General features: G+C 35.4%; 1 protein-coding gene across 5 annotated transcripts; it reads right to left on the bottom strand.

Moving 5' to 3' along the window:
• Nucleotides 1-327: 327 nt before the first annotated feature.
• On the bottom strand, nucleotides 328-22997 carry LOC143681531 (putative methyltransferase-like protein 21E). 5 transcript variants are annotated; one of them, XM_077158637.1, is made up of 5 exons: nucleotides 22594-22993; nucleotides 21442-21521; nucleotides 5261-5427; nucleotides 4464-4581; nucleotides 328-1288 (listed from the first exon to the last, which is right to left on the bottom strand). In XM_077158637.1, exons 2-5 carry the CDS (start codon nucleotides 21509-21511, stop codon nucleotides 885-887), a joined length of 759 nt encoding a protein of 252 aa, XP_077014752.1. In that variant the 5' UTR covers nucleotides 21512-21521; nucleotides 22594-22993; the 3' UTR covers nucleotides 328-884. The 5 variants fall into 5 exon arrangements, with proteins under 5 accessions (XP_077014752.1, XP_077014753.1, XP_077014754.1 ...); XM_077158638.1 differs by lacking the exon at nucleotides 22594-22993 and adding an exon at nucleotides 22468-22586; XM_077158639.1 differs by lacking the exon at nucleotides 22594-22993 and adding an exon at nucleotides 22142-22387.
• Between the last annotated feature and the right edge of the window lie 1380 nt (nucleotides 22998-24377).

Genomic DNA, 24377 nt, shown 5'->3' with positions numbered 1-24377 from the left:
TAAAACCAGCCATATGTCTGATTATTGGATATTAGAGGACTAAATCTTTTCATATGTATTTTCAACCAAAAGTTTTACAGTTTAATTCTTTCTGTGATATAAATAACTATATTTAGCTTGAAAATAAAACAATTACTCCCCTAAAAATCCAGCTGTTTTTATTTACCTCCATTCATTTCTCATTTAATTGAGTGAAATGTCCTTTTCTATAACTGCAAATCCACAAGCTTGATTGATTTCAGAGGTTTCACTAGAGGCCCACCCTGCAAAGCAGAGATGACAGACCACCTATCATTCAGCACTAATGCAAACCACAACAGTCTAACATTTACTGTTATATTATGTACCTGGCTTTTCAGCTTTATTTGCAGATCAGACTGTAGTTGATTTCTTTATTACTAAAGAGAGAACCTTATAATCCTATGTTTAAAACAATGACATTTCATTTCAAAGATAACATTATTAAAATCGATCATTCTGCAATTACACATTAAAAAATGGTCACTGCATGAAGTATGATAGAGGGATTAGGAGAACAAACATGTTTCTTGCCCAGTGACCACATAGTATGACTTTGGCAACAGGCAATAGTTCTTTTTACCACATAAGTAGAAGGCAGTTCTGAGTCCTGATACAGATAGACTTGGAGCAAATTTCTTAAATCTTCCAGACCAACATGCTGTATCTGGGAAAAGGTCTATGTGGGCTGAGGCAAACATGAGTATCTTCTATTCTCATTACTTTATGTGTCTGTGTGTGCCTATGTGAGTGTGTTTCCCTTAAGTTAGACACTGTTAAGTTAGGCCTATGTGGTTCAGGGTCTTCTTTAAAATTACTATCTACTTGAAATTGTCCTAGCACTTCCAAATTCTTATTTGTGGATATTATATACTCTTCTGATTTTTCTTCATAGCTTTATACAACTTAATATTCAGACTAGGAAAACTGCAAACTTCCTCCAGGTCAAACAACTCCCTAAATCTATCTACAAATTTATTTTCTTTCTCCAACCTGAATTTCATGACCCAGAGGATGATAGTAGTTTCTTTGCACAGATAATCAAAGGTAATGAGGAGTTCTTCCAGGAAAGGATGAGCGTAGACAACATCCGCTGCCAGGATATAGTCAAAATTGTTTAAAGATCTGGGGAAGTTCTTATCTAAATCAACTCCCCAGGAAAGTTCTTTAACCTGAGGTGGGTGCTTGCATTTCATTTTGGTGTTCCGGGAAATATTGTATTGCAAGTTCCCAAGTACTTCAGGTAAATCTGTGGCAGTCACATGAGCACCTATGAAACAAAGGGCAGTAGAAAAGGTCATTCTTGTGGGATAAGGTAAAATAATCAAGCTGCAAGCCCACACGCATTCTGCAATTTTGCACATTGCTAGTCCTAAAGAAAAGACTACTCAGTAAACACAGAAGGGGAATGCTTTTCAAAACGGATATTAAGGCAGCTATATGCCTCCCCTTAAATTTTTTTTTTTTATTTTTAAAAATTTTATAAAACATCTTAAGATTCCCATGGTACTTCTGAGGTCCATTGAATTTTTCTGTTCTCCTGGATTTTTGTTTGTTGTTGTTTTGTTGTTTTCCATTTATCTACATGCTGGGAGAAAGGTAATCAAGAGAAAGAGAAATTCAAAATATTTGGCAACCTCATTGGAACAATAAAGAGCCATCAACGAAAGATGAATAAGTACTTCCCTAAAAGATTCCTGGTCTTCACTAGAGACCAAAGGAGTGTATACAACCTTGGCATCCACAGTTGAAAGGGAAATGCTCTAGTGTGAGAAGTGGAGGGAGGAAAGAAGACTTTTCAATCATTACTTTGAAAGTATCATTTTCAAATGATAGGTTTTTTTTTTCAAATGAAAGGTTTTTTTTTGTCTGTTTGTTTGTTTGTCTCTTTTTCTTTTTCCTTTTTTTTACTATTATTATTGTTTTTATTTTTTTCTCTATATTAACATTCTATATCTTTTTCTGTTGTTTTGCTAGTTCTTTTCCTAAATCGATGCAAACGTACTAAGAAATGATGATCATGGCGGGCCGCGGTGGCTCAGCGGGCAAAGTGCTTGCCTGCTATGCCGGAGGACCTCGGTTCGATTCCCGGCCCCAGCCCATGTAACAAAAACGGAGAAACAGAATACAATAAAACAAGAAAATGTTTAAAAATGTTTCCCTTTCTTCCTTCCTTCCTTCCTTCTATCCTTCCTTCCTTCCTTCTCTCTGTCTTTCCTTTAAAGAAAAAAAAATTAAAATAAAAAAAAAAAAAAGAAATGATGATCATGCATCTATGTGATGATGTTAAGAATTACTGATTGCATATGTAGAATGGAATGATTTCTAAATGTTGTGTTAATTTCTTTTTTTTCTTTAATTAATAAAAAAAGTGATGACTTAAACATCAAAAAAAAAAAGAATGCATTATAAAAAAATATATATATTTCTGAGCAGGTATGGACAGTTGAGAAAAAAAAAAAAGAAAGTATCATGACATCTATGTTTATGGCCAAGTTTTTCAGTTTGACTCCATCATAAGTGTTAAATTTTCCCAAAATATGTTTAAAACTTAGCCACAACACACTTATAGTGCTCATAAAGTCCAAGATCATAGATGCAGGGCAGAATGCTCAGATGAGGACAATATAAACAATTTCTGCATTAAAAGTGGATAGTCATGGTCATTTTAAGGAAGAAATTAGAAGGACCAAACAGGTAGAAATTAATCAATAAATAATCAATTTAAAAATGGTTCTTTTTTTTTTTTTTTTTTTTAAAGGAAAGACAGAGAGAAGGAAGGAAGGATAGAAGGAAGGAAGAGAGGAAGAAAGGGAAACATCTTTTAAACATTTTCTTGTTTTATTGTGTTTTGTTTCTCCGTTTTCGTTACATGGGCTGGGGCCGGGAATCGAACCAAGGTCCTCCGGCATAGCAGGCAAGCACTTTGCCCGCTGAGCCACCGCGGCCCGCCCTTAAAAATGGTTCTTAATGCAAAATCTGAGCAGTAGCAAAACCTGAAAATAACCTGCATATAAATCAAGGATTGGCCAATTCCACAGCACCAGACAAGAACAGATTAGGATAAAAAATGGGAAAGCAAAACTGGAAGATGGATCTAGTTCAGCTCAGACCAAGTTAGAATCTATTTCTTAGCCACAAAGATGTTTTTTTCTAGCTATTGGTTATATTTTGTGAAAATACTAAAATGGGAGGGAAATATACATATCACCCTAATAAAATCACAGAAATACAAACATAAGCATTCTAGTCAGGAGGAGGGAGTCCATCATTTTCATCAAAGCTTTTCAGGTCCCAAGATCAGGAAAGAATACCCACTGGCCACACGGATTGTAAGCTAATTATTCAGAACTTTGACTCTTGAGAGGTAAACACCACCACTTTCAGAACACTGACCAAATGATACTTCCTTCTTTTGATATTTCTTTTAAGTTATACACGCAGACAGAAGGTATCAATTCTTTTTAATAAAAATAATGACTTTTTCAAATGCAAATTCTTCTCTTAGATCACAGAGCCTTCAGGAATAAATCAAATGGTGACTGACTTTATCCATAATAAATGGAATAGTGACTTTGTAAAGCAATATTAGGACAGAGAATTTAAATATATATATATATGTAGGGCTTTCAAGGATCCTGTATTTCCTCAGTGTTTAGAAAGTTGCTAATTGCTAAATCTTGAGCTCCTCTCGAGGTCTTAGAGTGGCAGGTGTGCGCTCCTGCAGATCAAGGAAATCAAGATAGATTTGGGTAGTGCACATCAGAGAAGGCAGCTAAATTAAGGCAATGAAATAGGTAACAACAAAAAAAGATTGGGCTGAGACAGCTTAGGTATACATAGAGATAATCACACATTTAGTTAGAAAAGATGTGGTAAGAGAATGAATGATCATAAAAGAAGAATGGAAATGAAAAAAAAAACTAAATCCAAGGAAAAACACCTGAAAATAGAAGCAAACAGTGGAGGGTTTTTCATTTCTAATACACCTCCCCTATGTATCCTTATTGTAACAGGTGCTTTTTTTTCATAAAAGCATAGGACTTCAGAACCCAAGAAGAATATATAGCTACATGGAGGGTACAGGGGAGTAAATAACTAAAGCCTAAAGTACATCAGAATCAAATCAGCAGCAATAGATTCTGTTCATGTCTGGTATTTTGCACATCTCCTCTAGGAACCAGAATGCTTAGGTTCACCTCACATTTAGAATATCTCATTTAAGATTTGTGACTTAGCATAGCACTTCATGGAAAGAATCAATGCAGCTTCCATAGAAAATTCTGAAGAAACCATTAAGGTGACCTTAAAATTGGTACATTTTATTAATGAAGTCTTTCCCTGAGCTTTTAGGCTCAGGTCACAGTTCATTGGATAGCAAATGCAACTAATGATACCCGATCATTAAATTCTTTGACTCCATTCAATCAAAAATACCCACTTACCAAGTAAACTTGCCACGATAGAGACGAGTCCTGTTCCAGCTCCAATTTCGATTACATTTTTGTCAACCACATTATATTGCTTTGCATTTGTTTCCAGAAAATAGCATAGAACAAGGGCCTTGAAAGTTTGAAAAAAAACAGGAAAAGGAAAAAGTGGTGCTAGGCAAGTAATAACAGAAAGTAAAATTAAACTCTGTTATATATCTCACTAATGCTACTATATATATATATTTGTTCACGTGCAAATGAGTTTGTGTATTTGTGTATATACATATACCTCACTCAAAAAATTATCAACAGAATGTCCAGCCTCCACTAGGTTCAACATTAAGGCTAGAAAAAGTCCTTGGGGATTGTGGGGAGAAAAATAGAGAGAGAACTAAAAATAGAAAGTTCAGGTGCTTAGGTCTGAAGAAACTTCTAATAGTAATGATTTCAAAAAAGTGTAATGGATCAAGTCAGGTAGTGGAGGGTTGGGGTCTCCTGCCTTTAGACTCATACAGATTCTATTATAACTGCTTAACCCAAATGGAGTCAATTAAATGAGAAATAAAATTTTTTAGAATTCTAAATTTATATCGCTATAAAAAATAAAAAGGGGAAAAATATTCATTGTTAATCCTATATGTTTTGATGAAGTCAGAAACAGAATTGCTGAAATCAATTTCTCAATTTTGTGATTTCCAAATTTTAGTGATGTTTGGTGTCACAAAGTAGAACTATTTAGCCTATTTTCTTCTTTGAAATAATAGATAATAATAAACAAAACAAAATTGAAATTTTATAAGAAATTATACCGATGACCAAACAAAAGCACCATAACAATCCATGGCTTCATTGATCCGAATCTCATGACCAACAAAGTGAAAACCTTCCCAGGGGACTGTTGTTATTAGAGTTGGAATGAAGCATCTCGCCATGATCTGCGCAACCACCTGCTCATCTTCATAGTCTTGTCTGTTTTCTGAAAAGAAAATAAAAGGACAGTGGTTGTATTAATAAAACCATGAAAAAGGAGAGGAAATGCAGTATTTCTACTGATTCTAATTCACTTTTGAATATTCACTGACTTTTGATGCAATGGAATTATAGGATAAACAATTTGAAAAATGACTTATAATTAAAGCTTGCACTTCATACATCAGGTTGGCAACATCTTTCTGACTTTAATTGATATAAAATCACCACTATCCATTTCTGCAAAGATACATGAATCAAACAGTAATTGATATACTTTCTTAAGGCCATATATTTAAGGACCACCAATCACATCATCTGCAATAAAAGACTCGTAATGGAATATAAGATCCCAACTATCTGTATTGGCTATACAATGCAATTCCAGTTATTTCAGTAATGTATATTAGTATATCCTTATCGCCTGCTTTTATCCAGACAAAAACCAAGCTCAGTGACCAATGGACAAAAAGTGATTTCAGAGACAGCCCAGGTACCTATTGGTAAGAACACATTATTTGAAGAAAAATAAAACTGGCTTTCTATGTAACATCTTTTATAAAGGTGGATCCAGATGAACTGAAGACCTGAATGTGAAAGGCAACACAGTAAGTTAATAATAAATAACTTTGTGACATTGGGAAGGAGAAAAATTTCTTAAATAAAACTTGCAATACACAAAATTGATGAGTACCCTTATATCAAAAATGAATATTTCTATTCAATGAAGGACACCACAGACAAAATTTTAAAACAGACATTAATAGGAGATGTTCTGCAGTTTCTAAAACTGAAAAGGGACGAATATCTAGAATATACCAAAAATCTGTATATTCTCCAATTAACAAGGAAAAACATAGCTGTTGCACTGAAAAATGAACTGGCAGATTACAGAAGAGGAACCCAAGTCCAGCCTACAATGTAGCTACATATGTAGCCTGGATTTCTTCTGCTGGCTAGTACTCCGAGGTATGCATCTACCACATTATACAGTGATGACATCCAGATTGTTTCCAACTTCTGCCAGCACTAGTAGTGCTGTGATAAATTTTCTCATACCTATCCGCTTATGGTCTTGTGTACAAATTTTGTTGGAATATACACAGGAGTAGGATTCCTGGGTCATTGTGCTGGTTTGAAAGGATGTATGCCCCCTAGAAAAGCCATGTTTTAATCAAAATCCCATTTCATAAAAGTAGAATAATCCCTGTTCTATACTGTATGTTTGAAACTGTGATTGGATCGTCTCCCTGGATGATGTGATTTAGTCAAGAGTGGTTGTTAAACTGGATTAGGTGACAACATGTCTCCACCCATTTGGGTGGGTCTTGATTGGTTTACTGGAGTCCTATAAAAGAGGAAACATTTTGGAGAAAGAGATTCAGAGAGAGTAGAGAATGCTGCCGCACCACAAAGCAGAGAGTCCACCAGCCAGCGACCTTTGGAGATGAAGAAGGAAAATGCCTCCCGGGGAGCTTCATGAATCTGGAAGCCAGGAGAGAAAGCTAGCGGATGACACCATGTTCACCATGTGCCCTTCCAGCTGAGTGAGAAACCTTGACCATGTTCACCATGTGCCCTTCCACTTGAGAGAGAAACACTGAACTTCACTGGCTTTCTTGAACCAAGGTATCTTTTCCTGGATGCCTTTGATTGGACATTTCTATAGACTTGTTTTAATTGGGACATTTTTTCGGCCTTAGAACTGTAAACTAGCAACTTATTAAATTCCCCTTTTTAAGAGCCATTCTGTTTCTGGTATATTGCATTCCAGCAGCTAGCAAATTAGAACGGTCATAATATATTTGTGTATTTAATATAACAAAATACTATTAGATTGATTTCCAGAATGACAGTGACATTCTATATTCTCACCAGAAATATCTGAGGTTCTACAAGCCCATTAATACCCATTGTCCAACTTTGTAATCTTTTCCAGTTCAGTGGGTGTAGGGTGATACCTTGCAGCTTTAATTTGCATATATCTGAATGTGAGTATCTCCACATTGCTTTATGGCTTTTGGGTTTGAGTCCCAGAGTTTGCCCATGCAAAAAAAAAAAAAAAAAAAAGAGCATATTTTTATTTTTAAAAACATTTCAAAATTATAGGGGAAGAATGGTTTGTAAGGATAGTTCAGTGCTAGAATTCTTGCCTGCCATGTGGGAGACCCGGCTTCAATTCCTGGTCCATGCATTTCCCAAACAAATAAACAAGCAAACAAACAAATGAAAAACCGAAGAAACAAAAATTCAGCAAACTGTGCTGCAATAAGGGATACTCACATGGAAAAAGAATGAAATGTGATCTCCGCCATACAGCATATCAAAAAAAAAGTATAGGGAAGGAATATGCAAAGAAAAATTTTGGTCCAGTGCCTATCTTAAAAAATATGGTTTAAAAAATATATATGGATTCAATGGCTAGTGCGATGGTGGCTTAGCGGCAGAATTCTCGCCTGCCATGCTGGAGATCCAGGTTCAATTCCCAGTGCATACCCAGGAAAAATAAAATATATATATATATTCAAGAGTAAGTGAAACCCTCAAAAGACTTTCGCATTTCTCCACTATATTGAAACAAGGATGGAAGTGAGAGGGTCTGAATCCCTGAGTCCTAAGGGAAGAAGTAGTTGTCGAACCCTGTCTTATGAGCTCCAGTGTCATTATTCTCCATTACTCAGGAAATAGTGTGGCAAGATGGGGGTAAATTAAGTTTGTCGTTGCTGAAAACTTCCCTGGGAGCCCACAATTCCAGCAAGCACCTTCTGCCAAGATTATTTCCTGGCCTAAATTCAGGGATCCCTAATAGAGATGTACTTAAGCCCCCAACACAACCAAGTAGCCCCCAAAGAACCCCAATTTAACTACACACTATAGGAAGGGATCAGTCCACCCTTCCTATAGTGGCAGGATCAATCCCTGACACTACCACAAACAGTGACCCTTGACTGAGATGCAGAGAAAATGAAGAGATGAAAAATTGATATGCATCAGCTAAAGCTACCTTTTCTAATACATTTCACTATACTTACCCTTAAAAACTGCATACATCCACATTCAGTTAAAGCTCTAAGAATTACTATTCTTGGTGATATTTTTTATTTAAACTTTAATTTCATTATATTCTCTTTCTTCCTAAGACTGGGGGGAGGTGCAGCATTTGCTGTGGATGTTCTTTAGGGAAAAAGAGAGAACATTAATTGCTTCCTTGACCTTTAGCTGAATTTATCCTCCTGGGCCTCCTTGCACACTCCTTGTAAATGTAGCACTTTGACAAGTCACCTAAGGTATTAGGGAATAATAGATGTTTGAGAACACTAAATCCCAGGAGCATCTCCTAAAGTTCCAATCTTTGATATAAAAACTTTACCAGTAAATACTTACTGGTATAATCTGATATCTCTCCCTTTGCACTTTCTTTTTGGCCAGATTAGTGTTGCTGTTCTAACAGCTACAAAGTAATGAATGAATTTCTGGTTTTTACGGCATCTTTCTAAATAAACAGAGCTAGTCATCTCTTTTTAACAATGACCATGTCTTTACCTTCAAATGGAAAAATGACATTAAAATATATATTAATATAATTGAAAATTACTTGCACCCCCAAAATAAAGGATGTTCAGATAGATTTCACAAAACAACCATAACCACTATGAATTGCATACACACAGTAAAAGAGCATGACTCTATTCATCATATATGGCAATTCAAAATTAGTCTTATACCTACAGTGACCATATATAATATGGGAAACATCAGGTTGAATAAAACTTAATTGAAAATATTTCATATTAAAAATCTCCTTTCCATTTCAATACTATCATGAATAGTATGGCATTTCATTTTAAGTAACACTCACAGAAATAATTAGCATATTGAAAACTTTAAACCAAAATTTCCTGAACTTCATAGCTTAAAATAAATTGTCTGGATATAATATTTAGGATTTGTACAGCAATCACTACATACACACACACACACACACACACATGCACACACGTCAATTCTTTCCATCTTAAAACTATGTTTGCTGTTTTCCAGTATGAACTTCTATTTACAGATTTTGAGGGAACAATTTTTTAAATATATTTGGGGAGGGGAGGTTGTACATGGTCCAGAAATTAAATCTAGTAAAATATTTTTATTTAAATCAAAAGAAACATTTAATTTTAAGTTTTGGCAATACCACCACCATTTCAAGGATAATAATAAGAATCTATAACTGGAATCTAATGGGAAGAACTGCATTATTATAACAGCATCCATGGAGCACCTTTGTTTTAATAAAGGCAAGAAATCTGTTCTCCAAACATGATTTACAAAGAAAATGCCCCTCAACCTGCACTCTCAGTTATTTGCTGAATGCAGCAGAATTAAATGTTGAGAAGATTAATGAATTAGTAGATATTCTTTGGTCTTTAGTTAAGATTTGAAGAGCAATTTTCCAATGAAAATCAATAGCATTATCATATAATGGAATTCTAATACACATTTCTGAAGAATATCTTCCCCACATATATTCTTCCCTTATTATCTAGCCTTCAGGCCTTAAAACAGACAACTGGAACCAGATTACCTTACATAAAATGCTGCATCTTAGTTTCCCTTTATGAAAATGCAGAATACTTCTGGTTTTCTGTACCCTTAGATAAAAGTTATCCATTATAATCTTAGAATATTATTAGTGAATTTTAAATTAAAGCATAAATATTGAAACACATTATAAATAAAGCATAATCGAGTCTTAGAATTACAATATGTTGATATCTTGGGCTTATCTGTTTAATATTTTTTGAGATACATATATATTTTTGATATATATTTGATACGTATATATATTTGATATTTTTTAATATACGATCTTTATTTTATAAATACAAAAAAATCCTTCATTTTATAAATACTTCCCTGCTATTAAATCTTTTGCTGGTAGTGAATAAAATCTACCAGGTGCTCTTGTTCTCCTGAGAATTAAAGGAGTTTCAAGTATGAAGTGAAAATTAGCAAGATTTTAACACATTATGATGATGATTTTCTTCAGAGGAAAATTCAACCGTGAATTGGCTTTCAATGCTGGATTGCAGCAAGCCTTCAAAAATAGAGTCTCTAGCTATATTCTTCTTTTATACTCTTAAGGTCAATAATAACAATAGTAAGTGGAAGGATCAGATCATATAAATATACCCCCAAAATTCTTTAATAGTTATTGCAAATGAATTCAAACTTCCATTTGAGGGTTGTCATGAAAATCTGTCAGCAAAATTTAAAGTAAAAAACCCTCTACTAAATGAAAGAGACTGCCATTCAACTGAAATATCTATACAAAGATGAATGTCATGTGCTTCTTAGAAATGCCTAGAGATTCAAATAAAAGAATGTTAAGGGTATTTTCAGATAGTAAATGGTGACAGACCAGCCTGAGAGATACGATTCTGAATGCCTCAGCAATGTCAAAGTATAGGCCCTCATGTTCAAACTTAACTCCTGAGAAGACTTCACAGATATTTTCTGTCTCTAGGTCTGCTAGTTTCAAGAACTGCACAGGGGTTGTAACTCTAATCAAGTAGACCAAACAATACTAAATTTTATGTCTTTACAAAAGAAACAATATTCATCATTTACTGAAACTGCACAGGGTGCAAGTGGGGTAAAAAAGAATCAAAATTAGTTGCACTCAGAGCTTGCTGCTGGCATCATGAAGGGATATTGGGTGATGGTATAAGAAGTAGCGGTGACTGATTTAATCAAGCGGAGAATTAAAAAGGGGGAGACATTTGAGAGATTGGGGATGAGTATGAGAGACAAGAGAAGAAAGGAAGTGCAATCTAGGAAGATGGAACACCCACCATGGCCTGGAGACTGGTCCCGGGAGCCATTAGAAGCTTGGTTATGATTGTGTACAAAGTGTATGTTGGTAAGTCATAGAAAATAAGCTTTAAGAAGTAGGTTGAGATTAGACGTAGGTAAAATGTTGATCTTTCTTCTATAAGATGAAGATGAAACAATAAAAAATTTAGGACTGGAATTGACATGATCAGATATTATATTTTAACTTAGCTCTGACAGCAGTATAGTTAAAGGACCTTAGAAGCCAATTAGAAGACAAAAATTTCGTCTGGACAAAATAAGAACAAGATATTTTGCCTATATTAAGGCAGCAGCATTGGGTCCAGGATCAAAGTATGAATTTCTGATTTTGAAGTACTGGTATGCCTACCAGAGGGGGCACCAAATGATATACCAAGTTGATGTTCAACCTGAGTTTTAAAGATTTGAGGTAAATTGTTATATTAAAGAGTTATTTTTATTCAACATGAGGACATTTTTTAATATCATTTAGAAGGTACCTATTCAGATTACTTTTTAAACATTTAAGATGTATTAATGATTCTCACAATAGTAATATGTGCAAGTTATGTGCTAATATATTAAATATATTGTCTCAGACTGTAGTTTATACATTTCTTAAGCAACAATAAAATTACTCAAGCTTTATTCCTCATACATTAAGGCAATATTGTTTGTAAAAACCCTATTACCCATTAATCCAACTCTATAAAAATTTATGACAATACCCATGAACGATTTTCATGTGATATCTCTGCGTAGTAATTTGTAATAGGTCTTGAAAGGAATAAATTGACTGGTGATCAGAAATACAAGATCACCATCAATGAGAAAATGTTATATCCAGCCAAAAGGACTAAATTATAGCTAATTCATTCATTCACTCCACCTGGGCATTATGAATACAAAGATGACTAACACAGAAATTTTCTATTCTTCAAAAATTCCTGTAGAAAGCTCAGAAAAATTTTACCTGCTCTTTGATGATTATGAGTTTGTCAATCAAATAAGAGAGGGCAAGGTGCTTCATACACATGCAATGACATGTACAAAAACACATTGGCAAAAACAATCTCTTGATCAATTCTACAATTTCAAAAACTCTGATAACAAGAATATAGGATTCATAGTGGCTCAGTGGCAGAATTCTTGCCTGCCATGCTGGAAACCCAGGTTCAATTCCCAGAGCTTGCCCGTGCAAAAAACAAAGACTATAGGATCCATGGGGCATAAGATAAAGCACCTTTTATGCTATGCTAAGAAGTTTTTATTTTATCCTATAAGGTATACTGAGGCACTGAAGTTTAAGTAAAATACAAATGTGATGAGATTTGAAATTCTAAAAGATAATGCAGAGGTGATATCATTAACATGGTGACATAAACAGCTACTGAAAACCTCTCCCATGAAATTCAGTGGGAAAAAAGGGCTATTCTCACTTGTTCAGAATGCTGGAAAGGTATAGACTAGAAGGGAGAAGCAGAACACAAAAGAGCAGAAGGAGGAATTTTAGAAAATGGAGGCCTAGGGAAGAGACTGCAACATCTTCTCTAAAAGCAGCAAACAGCCAGGCTCAGACTACCCAAACTAACTGTTTAGGGACCCGGGGTGGGGGTGGGGGGTAGGACATTTCAAAGCCCAGGTCAGTGAGGGATGAAGAGTCTGGGAAAATGTGGACAGAGACATTGCTTCCAGCCCTAGGTTTTGGTGCCCCTCCCCGACCCGTGAGGCAAATAGCAGCCGGAGATCTGATCCTGGCCAGGGAGAAGGTGGCAGACTGGGGCAACTAGAGGAATCCTCCACTGCAAGTAAAGTAGGAGACACAGGCCCACACTGAGCCAGACTTGGGCCTGCTAAGTGAGGGCATAGGACTCCCACAGTTTAGCCCTGCCTGGGCAGATGCTGCCAGGGCTCAAAGGTAAACAGCTTCTAAGGATGGTTAACTCGTTTAACAGTGCCATATGCTGGGTGGGCTGGAAAGTGCAGGGGAACTGCTGGGCTTTTCAGAGCCTCTCCAGACCCTGTCCCAGGCCCATGGAAGCTGGTCTACACCCCCTGAAAGGGTACCTGGCCCTGACTGGCTGAGAATTACCAATGACTCAATTGTCAAAGCAATGTCATAAAACAAACCCAGGTCTTGCTGGCCGGTGAAAAGCAGAGCACTCCTGGGCTAAAAGTTGGCTGGGGAAGTGGAAACTATCAGTCCTGGAGTTCAAGGCCTTTCCATGCAGGAGACTAGACATCACCAGACACATTATGCCCACAAGCAGGGTCTCACTTGAGGTGTACAGCATCCACCTCATATCCCCAGAATCAGCGGCTTTCAGCCCACAGAGAATGGCAGCCTTGACTGGATTATTGCTAGGTGGGTCTGGCCCAGTGTGTTGCTGCAATTGGGGAGTGGTGGATGGTAGGGAGAAGCAGGGAAAGTGCACTCTGGCAAATTGCTTTTCTAACCTTCAATGCAAACCCAGGCAATATAAAATCTTAAGCAAGTGAGGGAAATCAACTTTCAAAATAACCTTATCAAGATAATCAAATGCCTAGAAACCAGCAGAAAATCACAAAATACATAAAGATGCAAGAAGATATGGTGAAGCCAAATGACCAGAATAAAAAGCCAGAGGAGACACAGAATTTGGAACAATTATTCAAAAATATATCTACAGATCTCCTAAATAACATCGATGGGCTGGCTAAAGATATAAAAGGATATGTTTTTTTTCTGTTTTCTTTTTATTTCTTTTTCTGAATAGATGTAAATGTTCCAAGAAATGATCATGATGATGAATATGCAACTATGTGATGATATTGTGATTACTGATTATATATGTAGAACGGAATGATCAAAAGTTACAAATGTTTGCATTTGTTTGGTGTGTTTTGGTATTTTAAAAAAATCTTTAAATAAATAAAAAAACTTTAGATTACTGAGTATATATGTAGAACGGAATGATCAAAAGTTACAAATGTTTGCATTTGTTTGGTGTTTTTTGGTATTTAAATAAACAAAAAAACTTCATCTGTGAGGCTGGGGTTGATGATATTACTCCAGAGGGGATTTGTGTTGATTTCTTCCATTTGCTTTGGCATCTTGTGAACTGTGGACTAACTTTAAAATAATGGTATACTTGACATGACTGTGTGTGTGTCTCATCACATAGTCAGCATGAATTTGAACCACAAACCCACGTGGTAACGAATTTTAAAAATTAAAAAAAAATCTTGTGCTGTTTTGAAACTCTTATGTATCTCAGAAAAGCCATGTTCTTTTAATCCTAATCCAGTCTTGTGGGGGCAGACCTACTGTTTGGGTGGGATCTTTGATTAGGTTGTTTCCATGGAGATGTGACACACCCAATTGTGGGCATGACATTTTGGTTAGATGGAGATGTGACCCCACCTGTTTAAGGTGGATCTTAATTAATTTACTGGAGTCCTTATAAAAGCCGACACAAACAGCAGAGGGTTCAGGAGTTTGGAGACAGAGAGAAGAAGCTCAGAGAGGAGACCACTGGAACCAGGAGGTGAAAGCAATAAAACCTGGGAGGAAAGGGCCAGCAGACGTCACCATGTGCCTCCCCATGTGACAGAGAAATCCCGGATGCTGCTTTTCCCCTTGGAAGTATCCTCTTGTTGGTGCCTTAATTTAGACATTTTCATAGCCTTAGACTTGTAACTTAATAAATTCCCTTTATAAAAGTCAAAAAAAAGAAAATATACTAGAGATACACAACAGCAGATTTGAAGAGGCAGAACAAAGAATAAGTGAACTAGAGGGTGATCAAATTCAAACACACATAAGAACAAATTGCAAAAAAAAATGAAAAAAACAAACTTGAATTGGATCCCATGCAAATGATGGACAATATGATGTGCAAATCAAGAATCACTGCATCCCAGAAGGAGAAGAGTTAGGGGCTAGGAAGAGTATTCAAGGAGCTAATTGGGGAAAACTTCCCAACCCTTATATAAAGAAATAAACATTCAAATCAAAGAAGTCAAATGGATTCCAAATAGAATAAATCCAAATACACCCCTTCCAAGACACACACTATAAGACTGTCAAATGCTGAAGAGAAGGAGAAAGTCCTGAAAGCACCAAGAGAAAAGTGATCCACCACATACAAGGGGAGCTATATAAGACTAAATTCTAACTATTCAATGGGCACTATGGAGGTAAGAAGGCAGTAGTATGATATATTTAAGATTCTGAAAGAGAAAAATTCCCAACCATGAATTCTTTATCCAGCAAAGTTGTCCTTCAAAATGAGGGAGAGTTTAAAATTTCACAGACAAACAAATGCTGAGAGAATTTGTTAACAAGAGACCTGCCCTGTACAAAATACTAAAGGAAGTTCTGTCGGGTGGAAAAATAAATAAATAGACGAGAGAGATGTCTAGAGGATTGTACAGAACTGAAGAGTATTAGAAAAGGGAACTTAAAGGAGAGAAAGAGAGACAAGGAAAAAATAGATTTGTCAAATAAAAAGCAAGAGATACGATGGTAGATTCAAGAGCAACCTTTATTATTCAGTAATAACTTTGAAGGTTAATGGACTGAGCTCCCAATTAAAAAATACAGACTGGCACTATGAAATTAAAATTATGATCCATCTGTATACTGTTTACAGGAGACTCATCTTAGACTCAAGAATACAAATAGATTGAAAGTGAAAGGATGAACAAAGATATTCCATGCAAACTGTAACTAAAAGAAAGCAAAATAGACTTTAAAGGTAACAAGGGCATAAGAGATAAAGAACACTATATGTTAATAATAATGTATAATATATAATAATTAATAATTATATATTAATAAAAGGGACACTTCACCAAAATGAAATAATAATCATAAATGTTTATGCACCCAGTCAAGGAACTCTAAGGTACATGAGGCAAACATTGGCAAAACTGAAGGGAAAAATAGATGTTTCTACAACAGTAGAGGAAAGCTTCAATACACCACTCTCTTCTATAGATAGAACGACTAGACAGAGGATCAACAAGGAAACAGAGAACCCAAGCAATGTGATAAATGAATTAGACATAACAAACATCTAGAGATCATTACACCCCAAAACACCAAACATTCCAAAAAGAACTAACACCATTCCTGCTCAAGTTATTCCAAAAATTTGAAGAAAAAGGAATACTACCTACCTCATTTTATGATGCTAACATCACCCTAGTACCAAAACTGAATAAAGATACTACAAGAAAGGGAAAATAAAGACCAATCTCCCTCATGAATATAGTTGTGAAACTTCTCAACAAAATACTTGCAAACAAATCCAATGGCACATTAAAAGAATTATACACCACAATCAAGTGGGGTTTATTCCAGGCATGTCAGAGTGGTTCAATACCAGAAAATCAATTAATGTAATATAACAAAAGGAAAAATCACATAATCATCTCTATTGATGCTGAAAATGCATTTGACAAAATTCAGCATATTTTTCTCATAAAAACACTTCAAACTTGATTCAGTAGGAATCAAGATAAAGGACATATATGAAAAACCCACAGCAGCATCTTACACAATGGTAAGAGGCTGAAAGCATTCCCTTTAAGATCAGGAATGAGACAAGAATGCCCACTGTCACCACTAGTATTGAACATTGTGCTAGAAGTTCTAGCTAGAGCAATTAGGCAAGAAAAAGAAATAAAAAGCATCCAAATAAGAATGAAAGAAGTAAAACCCTCATTATTTGCAGATTACATTATCCTATATTTGGAAAATCCAAAAAAATCTATAATAAAGCTACTTGAGTTAATAAATAAATTCAGCAAAGTGGCAGGATACAAGATTAATGTGCAAAAAACAGTAATGTTTCTATACACTAGTAATGACTTAACTGAAGGGGCAATTAAGAAAAAAATTACATTCACAATAGCAACTAAAAGCATAAGGTATTTAGGAATAAATTTAACCAAGGATGCAAAGGATCTGTACACAGAAAACTACAAAGCATAAGTAAAAGAAATCAAAGAAGACCTAAATAGGTGGAAAGGTATTCCATGGTCATGAATAGGAATGCTAAGTGTCGTTAAGATGTCAATTCTATCCAGATTGATCTACAGATTCAATGCAATAGCTATTCAAATTCCAACAACCCACTTTGCAGACTTGTAAAAGCTAGTTATCAAATTTATTTGGATGGGAAAGGGGCTACAAGTACTCAAAAAACATCCTTTAAAAAGAAGAATGAAGTGGGAGAACTTACACTTCCTGAATTTAAATCTTATTATAATGCCACAGTGGTCAAAATAGCTCCTGTGGAAGACAGTTGGGCAATTTCTCAGAAAACTAAATATTGAGTTGCCCTAAGACCTGGCAATTCTGCTATTCAGTATATACCCAGATGATCTGAAAGTAATGGCACAAACAGATATTTGCATACTGATGTTCATAGTGACATTATTCACAATTGCCTAAAGATGGAAACAATCCAAGTGTCTGTCAACAGACGAATGGATAAACAAAATGTGTTCTATATATATGATGGAATATTATGCAGCAGTAAAAAGGAATGAGGTCCTGTAGTATACAACAACATGGATGATCCTATATAGTGCTGAGTGAAATAAGCCAGACACAAAAGGATAGATACTGTATAATTTCACTAACATGAACCACCTAGAAAATGTAAATGCAGAGTCTATATGTAGAATATAGGGGACCTAGCAACAGAAAGAAGTAACAGAAGGGGGAGTTACCTAATATGTACAGGGATTTGTTAATGAGGTTGATCTTAAATGTTTGGGAATGGATAGAGGGGATAGTAATTTGTTACTGGGATTACAGGTAACAGTGCCTATTGAAGTTGAATATGATTGAAAGGGGTGTCTCAAATCATGTACCTCACTGATTAGCACTATAAATATAAATAAGTTCTGGCATGAATTACTTCAAGTGTATAACACTTCTACAAAGAATTGATGATAAAGTGGTATATGGGGAAAACTACCTATCACATGCTATGGACTATATTTAACAGCAATACCTTACTAGTACCACACAATTCCTAGGGGTAAATAAATACGCTGTATAAGGGATATGTGGTGTTCCGGTTTTCTTTTTTGTGTAGCTGTGTATGTCTGTTATTTTTCCCTCTGGAGCAATGAAAATTGTCTAAAATTGAGAGTGAGGCCATGGAGCCTAGAATAGGGAATGAGATCTGGTGATTCAATATTAGCAGAATGTAATACTATGATGCATTCCAGAGTTTTGGAGGCAGATAATAAAAACGTATTTGCAGAGTCCCTTGAGGGACTAGATAAAAAAATATGCAACTACTAGTTTCCCCACGTGAGAAATTCCTGATATTCTCTCAAGCATTGAGGACTCCCAGTTTAAAAAGCCAAGCCCTCAATCTTGAGGCTGGACTTTATGAAACTTATTTCTGTAACAGTAAAGGTAAGCCTACTTAGAAAACACACCTAAGAGTCATCCCAAGAGAACCTCTTTTGTTGCTCAGATGTGGCCTTTCTCTCTGTAATCCAAATTCTTTAAATAAATGCATTACATTCTCCCCTACATGGGACTTGAGTTTCAGGGATGTGAGTCTCCTTGGCAATATGGGACATGACTCCAGAGATGAGCCTACATGGGACATGACTTTCAGGCACTGTGGGATTGAGAATGCCTTCTCAAGAAGGGGGGAAAGAAATATAACAAAAAAAACGTTTCAGTTGCTAAGAGATTTCAAATACAGTCAAGAGGCCATTCTGGAGGTTGCTCCTATGCAAGCTCATTCAATATTACAAATGGCCAAGGTATGCCAAGCTTCAACCAACACTATTCCTGAAAACCCTAAAGAAAACCCAGAGCTCTATCTAAGATCTAAAAAAGTTTTACTTTTTATTAATTTTTTTTATTTTATTTTTTGGGGGGCATGTGTGTGCATGATCTGGGAATTGAACCTGGGTTTCCTGCATGGAAGATGGGTATTCTAACCACTGAGTTACCCGTGCACCCTTAAGTTTACTTTTCAGAAAATTAAAACCTCCATATTGTTCCTATGCCAGAGAAGCCCTAAAACCTAGAGGTACCAGTCTCTCACAAAACATCAACCAGTTGCATTTTCCTACCCCATAATGTCGACACCCCTTTTCAACATGAAGTTAGAGTGGTCATTGTTCAAATATCCCTGAAGATTAAGGGAATGATCAAATGAGAGGGAGGAGTTATAACAAAGAAATTAAGATATAGCAAATGATTATCACTACCAAAAGATTATATAGATATTTCTTTTTAGGTTCTAGTGTATTAGAACAACCATAAGGAAATACCTGAAATTATGGGACTGTAACCCAGACCATACTTTGTAATTTCCACTATAACTACTTGTTAAACTGAATGCTGAAATTTACTGCTTTTCTGTATATATGTCACAATTAAAATTTTTTTTAAAAAAGATAATGCAGGTTATGTTGTGTAGAAAGAACTGGAGAGGGTAAACAAAGGGAGTTAGATCAGCATGGGGCAGCTTATTAGAAAACAATTACAACAGTCAAGAGAATAAGTAACAAACACTAGAATCGAGGCAATTTATAATGGAAATGGGGATAGGGGAAAAAATTAGGGAGATGAAGGAGAGGGAGAAGACTAGGATGCTCTAGATTTTTCACTTGAGTAGTGAGAAAATAATGTTGCCATAAATGGAGATAGAAAATATAGATGGAGGGGCAAATGACCAAAGCAAAATTGTGGGGTTTTGATGCGTATTAACTCATGACATGATGTGCCAGCCATGGAGCATTCCACTGAGATTAAAAGAACCTGCTGCTGGTAGAATAGTTGATCAACAGTGCCAGCTCCCATACCTTCGGTTCCAGGAGGCCAGGCTGCCTCCCAGGGCTGCCTTTGAAAGCCAACCACCCCTATTTAATATAGAACTCCTCTAGTGGACAGCTTTTCTTAGGGACTTCCCATTAGCCCACCTGAGACTTTCTCAGAACCATGCTGCAGTCTTAGGTTCTTCTTAACCAATCTATGCTTCTGTCTCCTTTCACAGGTATCAGACCTGCATCATAATCTGAAGTCTCCCCTTGCCCATTCTATTCCTTCCCTCTTCAACTTCCACAAACGTTTTCTTCAATGAGTTTCTTGCATGTTTAATACCATCTTGGCATCTCTTTCTCAGAGGATACCAATATTACAAGACAATATGTCAGATGTCAACTAAGCAATTGGGGTGATAGATTTGGGAGTAAACATGCACTGATCTCTGAACTAGGATGAAGCGATTCCAAGGCTGCAGGCCTTCAGAAACACCCTACTATTTCATAACACATTGTTGTATGTGCTAAGAGCTGGAGAATAGTGGTTGGCAAGAGGTAGAAAACATAGGCTATTCAGAATAATCAATGTGGATGAGGTTTAGAGACCTTAGATTACAATGTGGCATTGAAAAACGATAAACAGAGGAATATTTTAGCATCCACAACAGTGCTAACTTTAATATTTGTATAAATAGTGAAACCTATAATTCTTGGGATCTTCATGCCAATGTTGAAATATGAGAACTGGACTAATCCTTCTATCCTTTCCAATGGGAATAGTTATATTACGTAATCTATACAAAGTTACATCTGAACTTAAGACCATATAAAAATAGTGAATTAATTCTAAATAACTACAGTAGTTCTCCTTGCATCTAGAATCAAATTACATTGTGTATTTGTCTTTAATTAATATATCAGAGGGACCAGAAACAGAGGCTAGAAACATTTTTATAGTTTAAGTTCATCTTTCATCTAAACATTAATAAAAACTTGTCATTTTACATAAAAATATATTTTTCTCTTTTGCTATCTTCTTATCTGAAATGTATTTAGTGTATAGCACTTATTCCCCTTTTGCAGATCAAAAAAAAACTTCTAAATTATTTGTAAGTTTGTATATTTAATTTATTGTCCGTCAAATTTGTCTGTAACATCATCAGAACAATTGGTTATTATAGCAGTAGACATCAAACTTTATTACGGATATTTGTAGATTAGCAAACACAAGTCAAGATATAATATGCAGATATAATATGAAGTTGATAAAAGAACTAGCTTCCATCAAGATATTAATAAACACTCCAAAGGTAAGCTTTTACATTCTGTTAATTGGCTGTCTTAGAGTTAATCGAGTTACATAAAGAAACAGTAAATGGTTTACCTTTTGGAGCTTCTCGATCCATTAAGGGATGAATTAATGGATAGTTATATTTTGATGTTTTCTTGTTCATTTCTTGGAGACTAGGTAAATAATACATTAAAATATCAAATGGTAATAATAAGTTCAAAGTATTACTGAGTGCTTTTATATTTAACCTAATAAAGTTGAACTTCAAATATGAGACAATTATATTAAAATATTAATAAGCCATGATTTAAGAATGACTGTCTAGTAACAATCTGTTTAGTACAAATCAAAATTAGAACAAAGTTTCAGAGTCAGAAATTTTAGAAACTACTAGAAAAAGACTACCTCATCTATCACAAAGAAAAATATCATCTGTTTATTGACTAAGATAGAAATTCTAAAATTTAAGAGGTGACCAAAACATCAGGAGGAAACGGATTTGATTCAGTGTAGTGAAAATCTTGGTATTAATCTAAAACAAGATTTTCTTCATACAAGAGATATAAAATTCAGGTATTTCCATTGATGTATCATTAACTTTGCTGCAATGAGAGACAGCCTGATTGTTTAATAGTCTTCTGAGTAGTTTCTTCTTTAATGATTCCTCACAATCTCAACAAACTTATTTAAAACTGCAGAAATTATTTTAAACCTCTCAAATGGAGCATATAACATGAATAAGCTTAAACAAGCTATTATTCAAACTTTGGAAAACAACAATTTGATGTTTTACATTCTCAATTTGGGGTCATATAATAAATAATGACTATACTATCTTGAGTTAATATAGCACTCCTTTCTTCCAAGGCTCCCAAAACACTTCTCATTGTCACACTTTTCTTTACAGGATCCTTCAGTTAGAAGATAAATTACTTTCCCTACAGTTTACAAATAAAGATAAACAAGATGTTAAATTGAGTCACTGAGGTCACATAGTTAAGCAATAGCAAAAGCATTCACACATTGTGTTCCCAATTTAGTACCTCGTTCATTAAACATGTCTTTATTATACATGTCTCTCTGAAGTCCAAATTTATTAAATGTTAAATCTAAACATACCAAAATGAGTTAGCTGAGTTTCCAGAAGGTTAAAAAAGTATCATCCACAACTTTTGATTTCCCGATGAGACTTCTGATACTGCCAAAAATGATATGCTAAAGCAAACAGTTTACTACTATACTCACTGGCAACAAGTCCACACAGAGGGGATTAAGGATCCTGACAGCTGCAGTTTCAGAGCCTCTGGTAATACAGCAATGAAGTTTTGGCACACTGTAAATAAGGGGGCTGAGGAAAAGTAGGAATATTCCACATCAGAGTCTCACCGTAAGAACAGGGCTAGAGATATGAGGGGACTATAAACCACTTCTTACTGTAACTGAGACTATTTGGAGGAGGCAACTCATTTTTTTAACTTCAATGCCAAGAATTACTCTAAGTCTTAAATTTGATATCCTATCAAATAGAGGCTGCGTACTTTTCCATGTCACCTGATTGGGTTGTGAACACCTTTTTTAGTATCAGACAACACACAAGAATGTGTGAGAATGTGCACAGCATTGCTCTAAATCCTGGAATCAAATTAGCAGGATTTCTTTCTATTTAGATTTGATAGAAGACTGAAGGTGTATGTCTATCTGTGCACATGCCTATGTGCATATATGTGTACATCTCAAAGTACATATAACATTTCTCATTCCTGGAGATTTTTTATATTAAAAATGGTAACACAAATCAAGTGATATCACAAAGTTAAATAAATTTAGGAGTGTGAGTACAGCTTCTAAAAAGTAATTTATACGCCATGATTTAAATAAAACTGAATGAGGTCATTATTAATATACCAGACAGGAGTGGGAGTCGGGAGCTTGGGTTTTAGCTCTTCCTGTCAACAATTAGCTTCTTCTTTTAAGCCATTTACTTAGTATGGTTTTTTGATTTCTCATCTATAAAACAAGGAAATAAAAGACACACATGCATGACTGCAGGATAAATATTTTAAGTAAAAACATTCTAGAAAGTTCAAAATTCTAAAAATACAAAGAATTATTCATATACAGTTAATTCATGAAAGAGGACTTTCTCTTTTTGTCTCCTTAAAACAAGAAGAGAGTATCATTTGGTGAATAAAAATCACGTGTTTTATTTAAAAGATCAGGCAATCATCAATGCTAGATTTCTTAAGACAAAGAATCCCTAGCTTGATCATCCTAACCAACATGATGACAATTATTTCAGTTATATTGAACTGTTTCAAAAATTCGTAGAAACTTGTCTCCAGGTGTAAGGAGCTTATAACATACTTCTTCTATTGAGAACTTAGAAAGCATATAATTTTTTTTTTTTGTATGCTGTGTGGCAGGGTCACATTTCATTCTTTTTCCATGTGAGTATCCTGTTATTGCACCACCATTTACTGAATTTGTATGTTTTTGTAGGTTTCTTTGTTTGTTTGGGAAGTGCATGGGCAGGGAATTGAACCAGGGTCTCCCGCATGGCAGGCCAGAATTCTACCACTCAACCACCCTCACACCCCAGAAAATATTTTAAACACACACACACATCTGTTAGGAGGCATTAGAGAGCCACTGAGTTCATGAACTCCATACATTTGCTGATTTGTATTGTACAGAAAGAGGCTGAGAAGCCAAAAAGAGGACAACTCAAAGAACTGAGCAGACCAAAGAATAGGGTTTGGGGCTGGCAAGGTAACCAGAAATGGAGGTCCCAAAACCCCAGAAAGAAGTGAAGGATAAGTAAGCCTGATGCTAAGCACAGACATTTCATGCAAGAAACTTGTTGATTAAGCTGTTCAGGGCAAGAGGCTAATTTGCCAAGCACAAAATGGCAAAAAAGGCAGAGAAAACTCAAAGGAAGAGGTTAACATCCTAAGCTGTCAGTTGGTTTCCCTAAAAAACTACCTTCTAGGAAAGAGGAAAACTAGAACATACACTCTTAAAAGACTGCA

This window comes from Tamandua tetradactyla, chromosome 4, assembly GCF_023851605.1.
Source record: "Tamandua tetradactyla isolate mTamTet1 chromosome 4, mTamTet1.pri, whole genome shotgun sequence".
Lineage (NCBI taxonomy): Eukaryota > Metazoa > Chordata > Mammalia > Pilosa > Myrmecophagidae > Tamandua > Tamandua tetradactyla.
The sequence above is the reverse complement of the archived record's forward strand: the minus strand, read 5'-3'. Positions and strand labels throughout refer to the sequence as shown.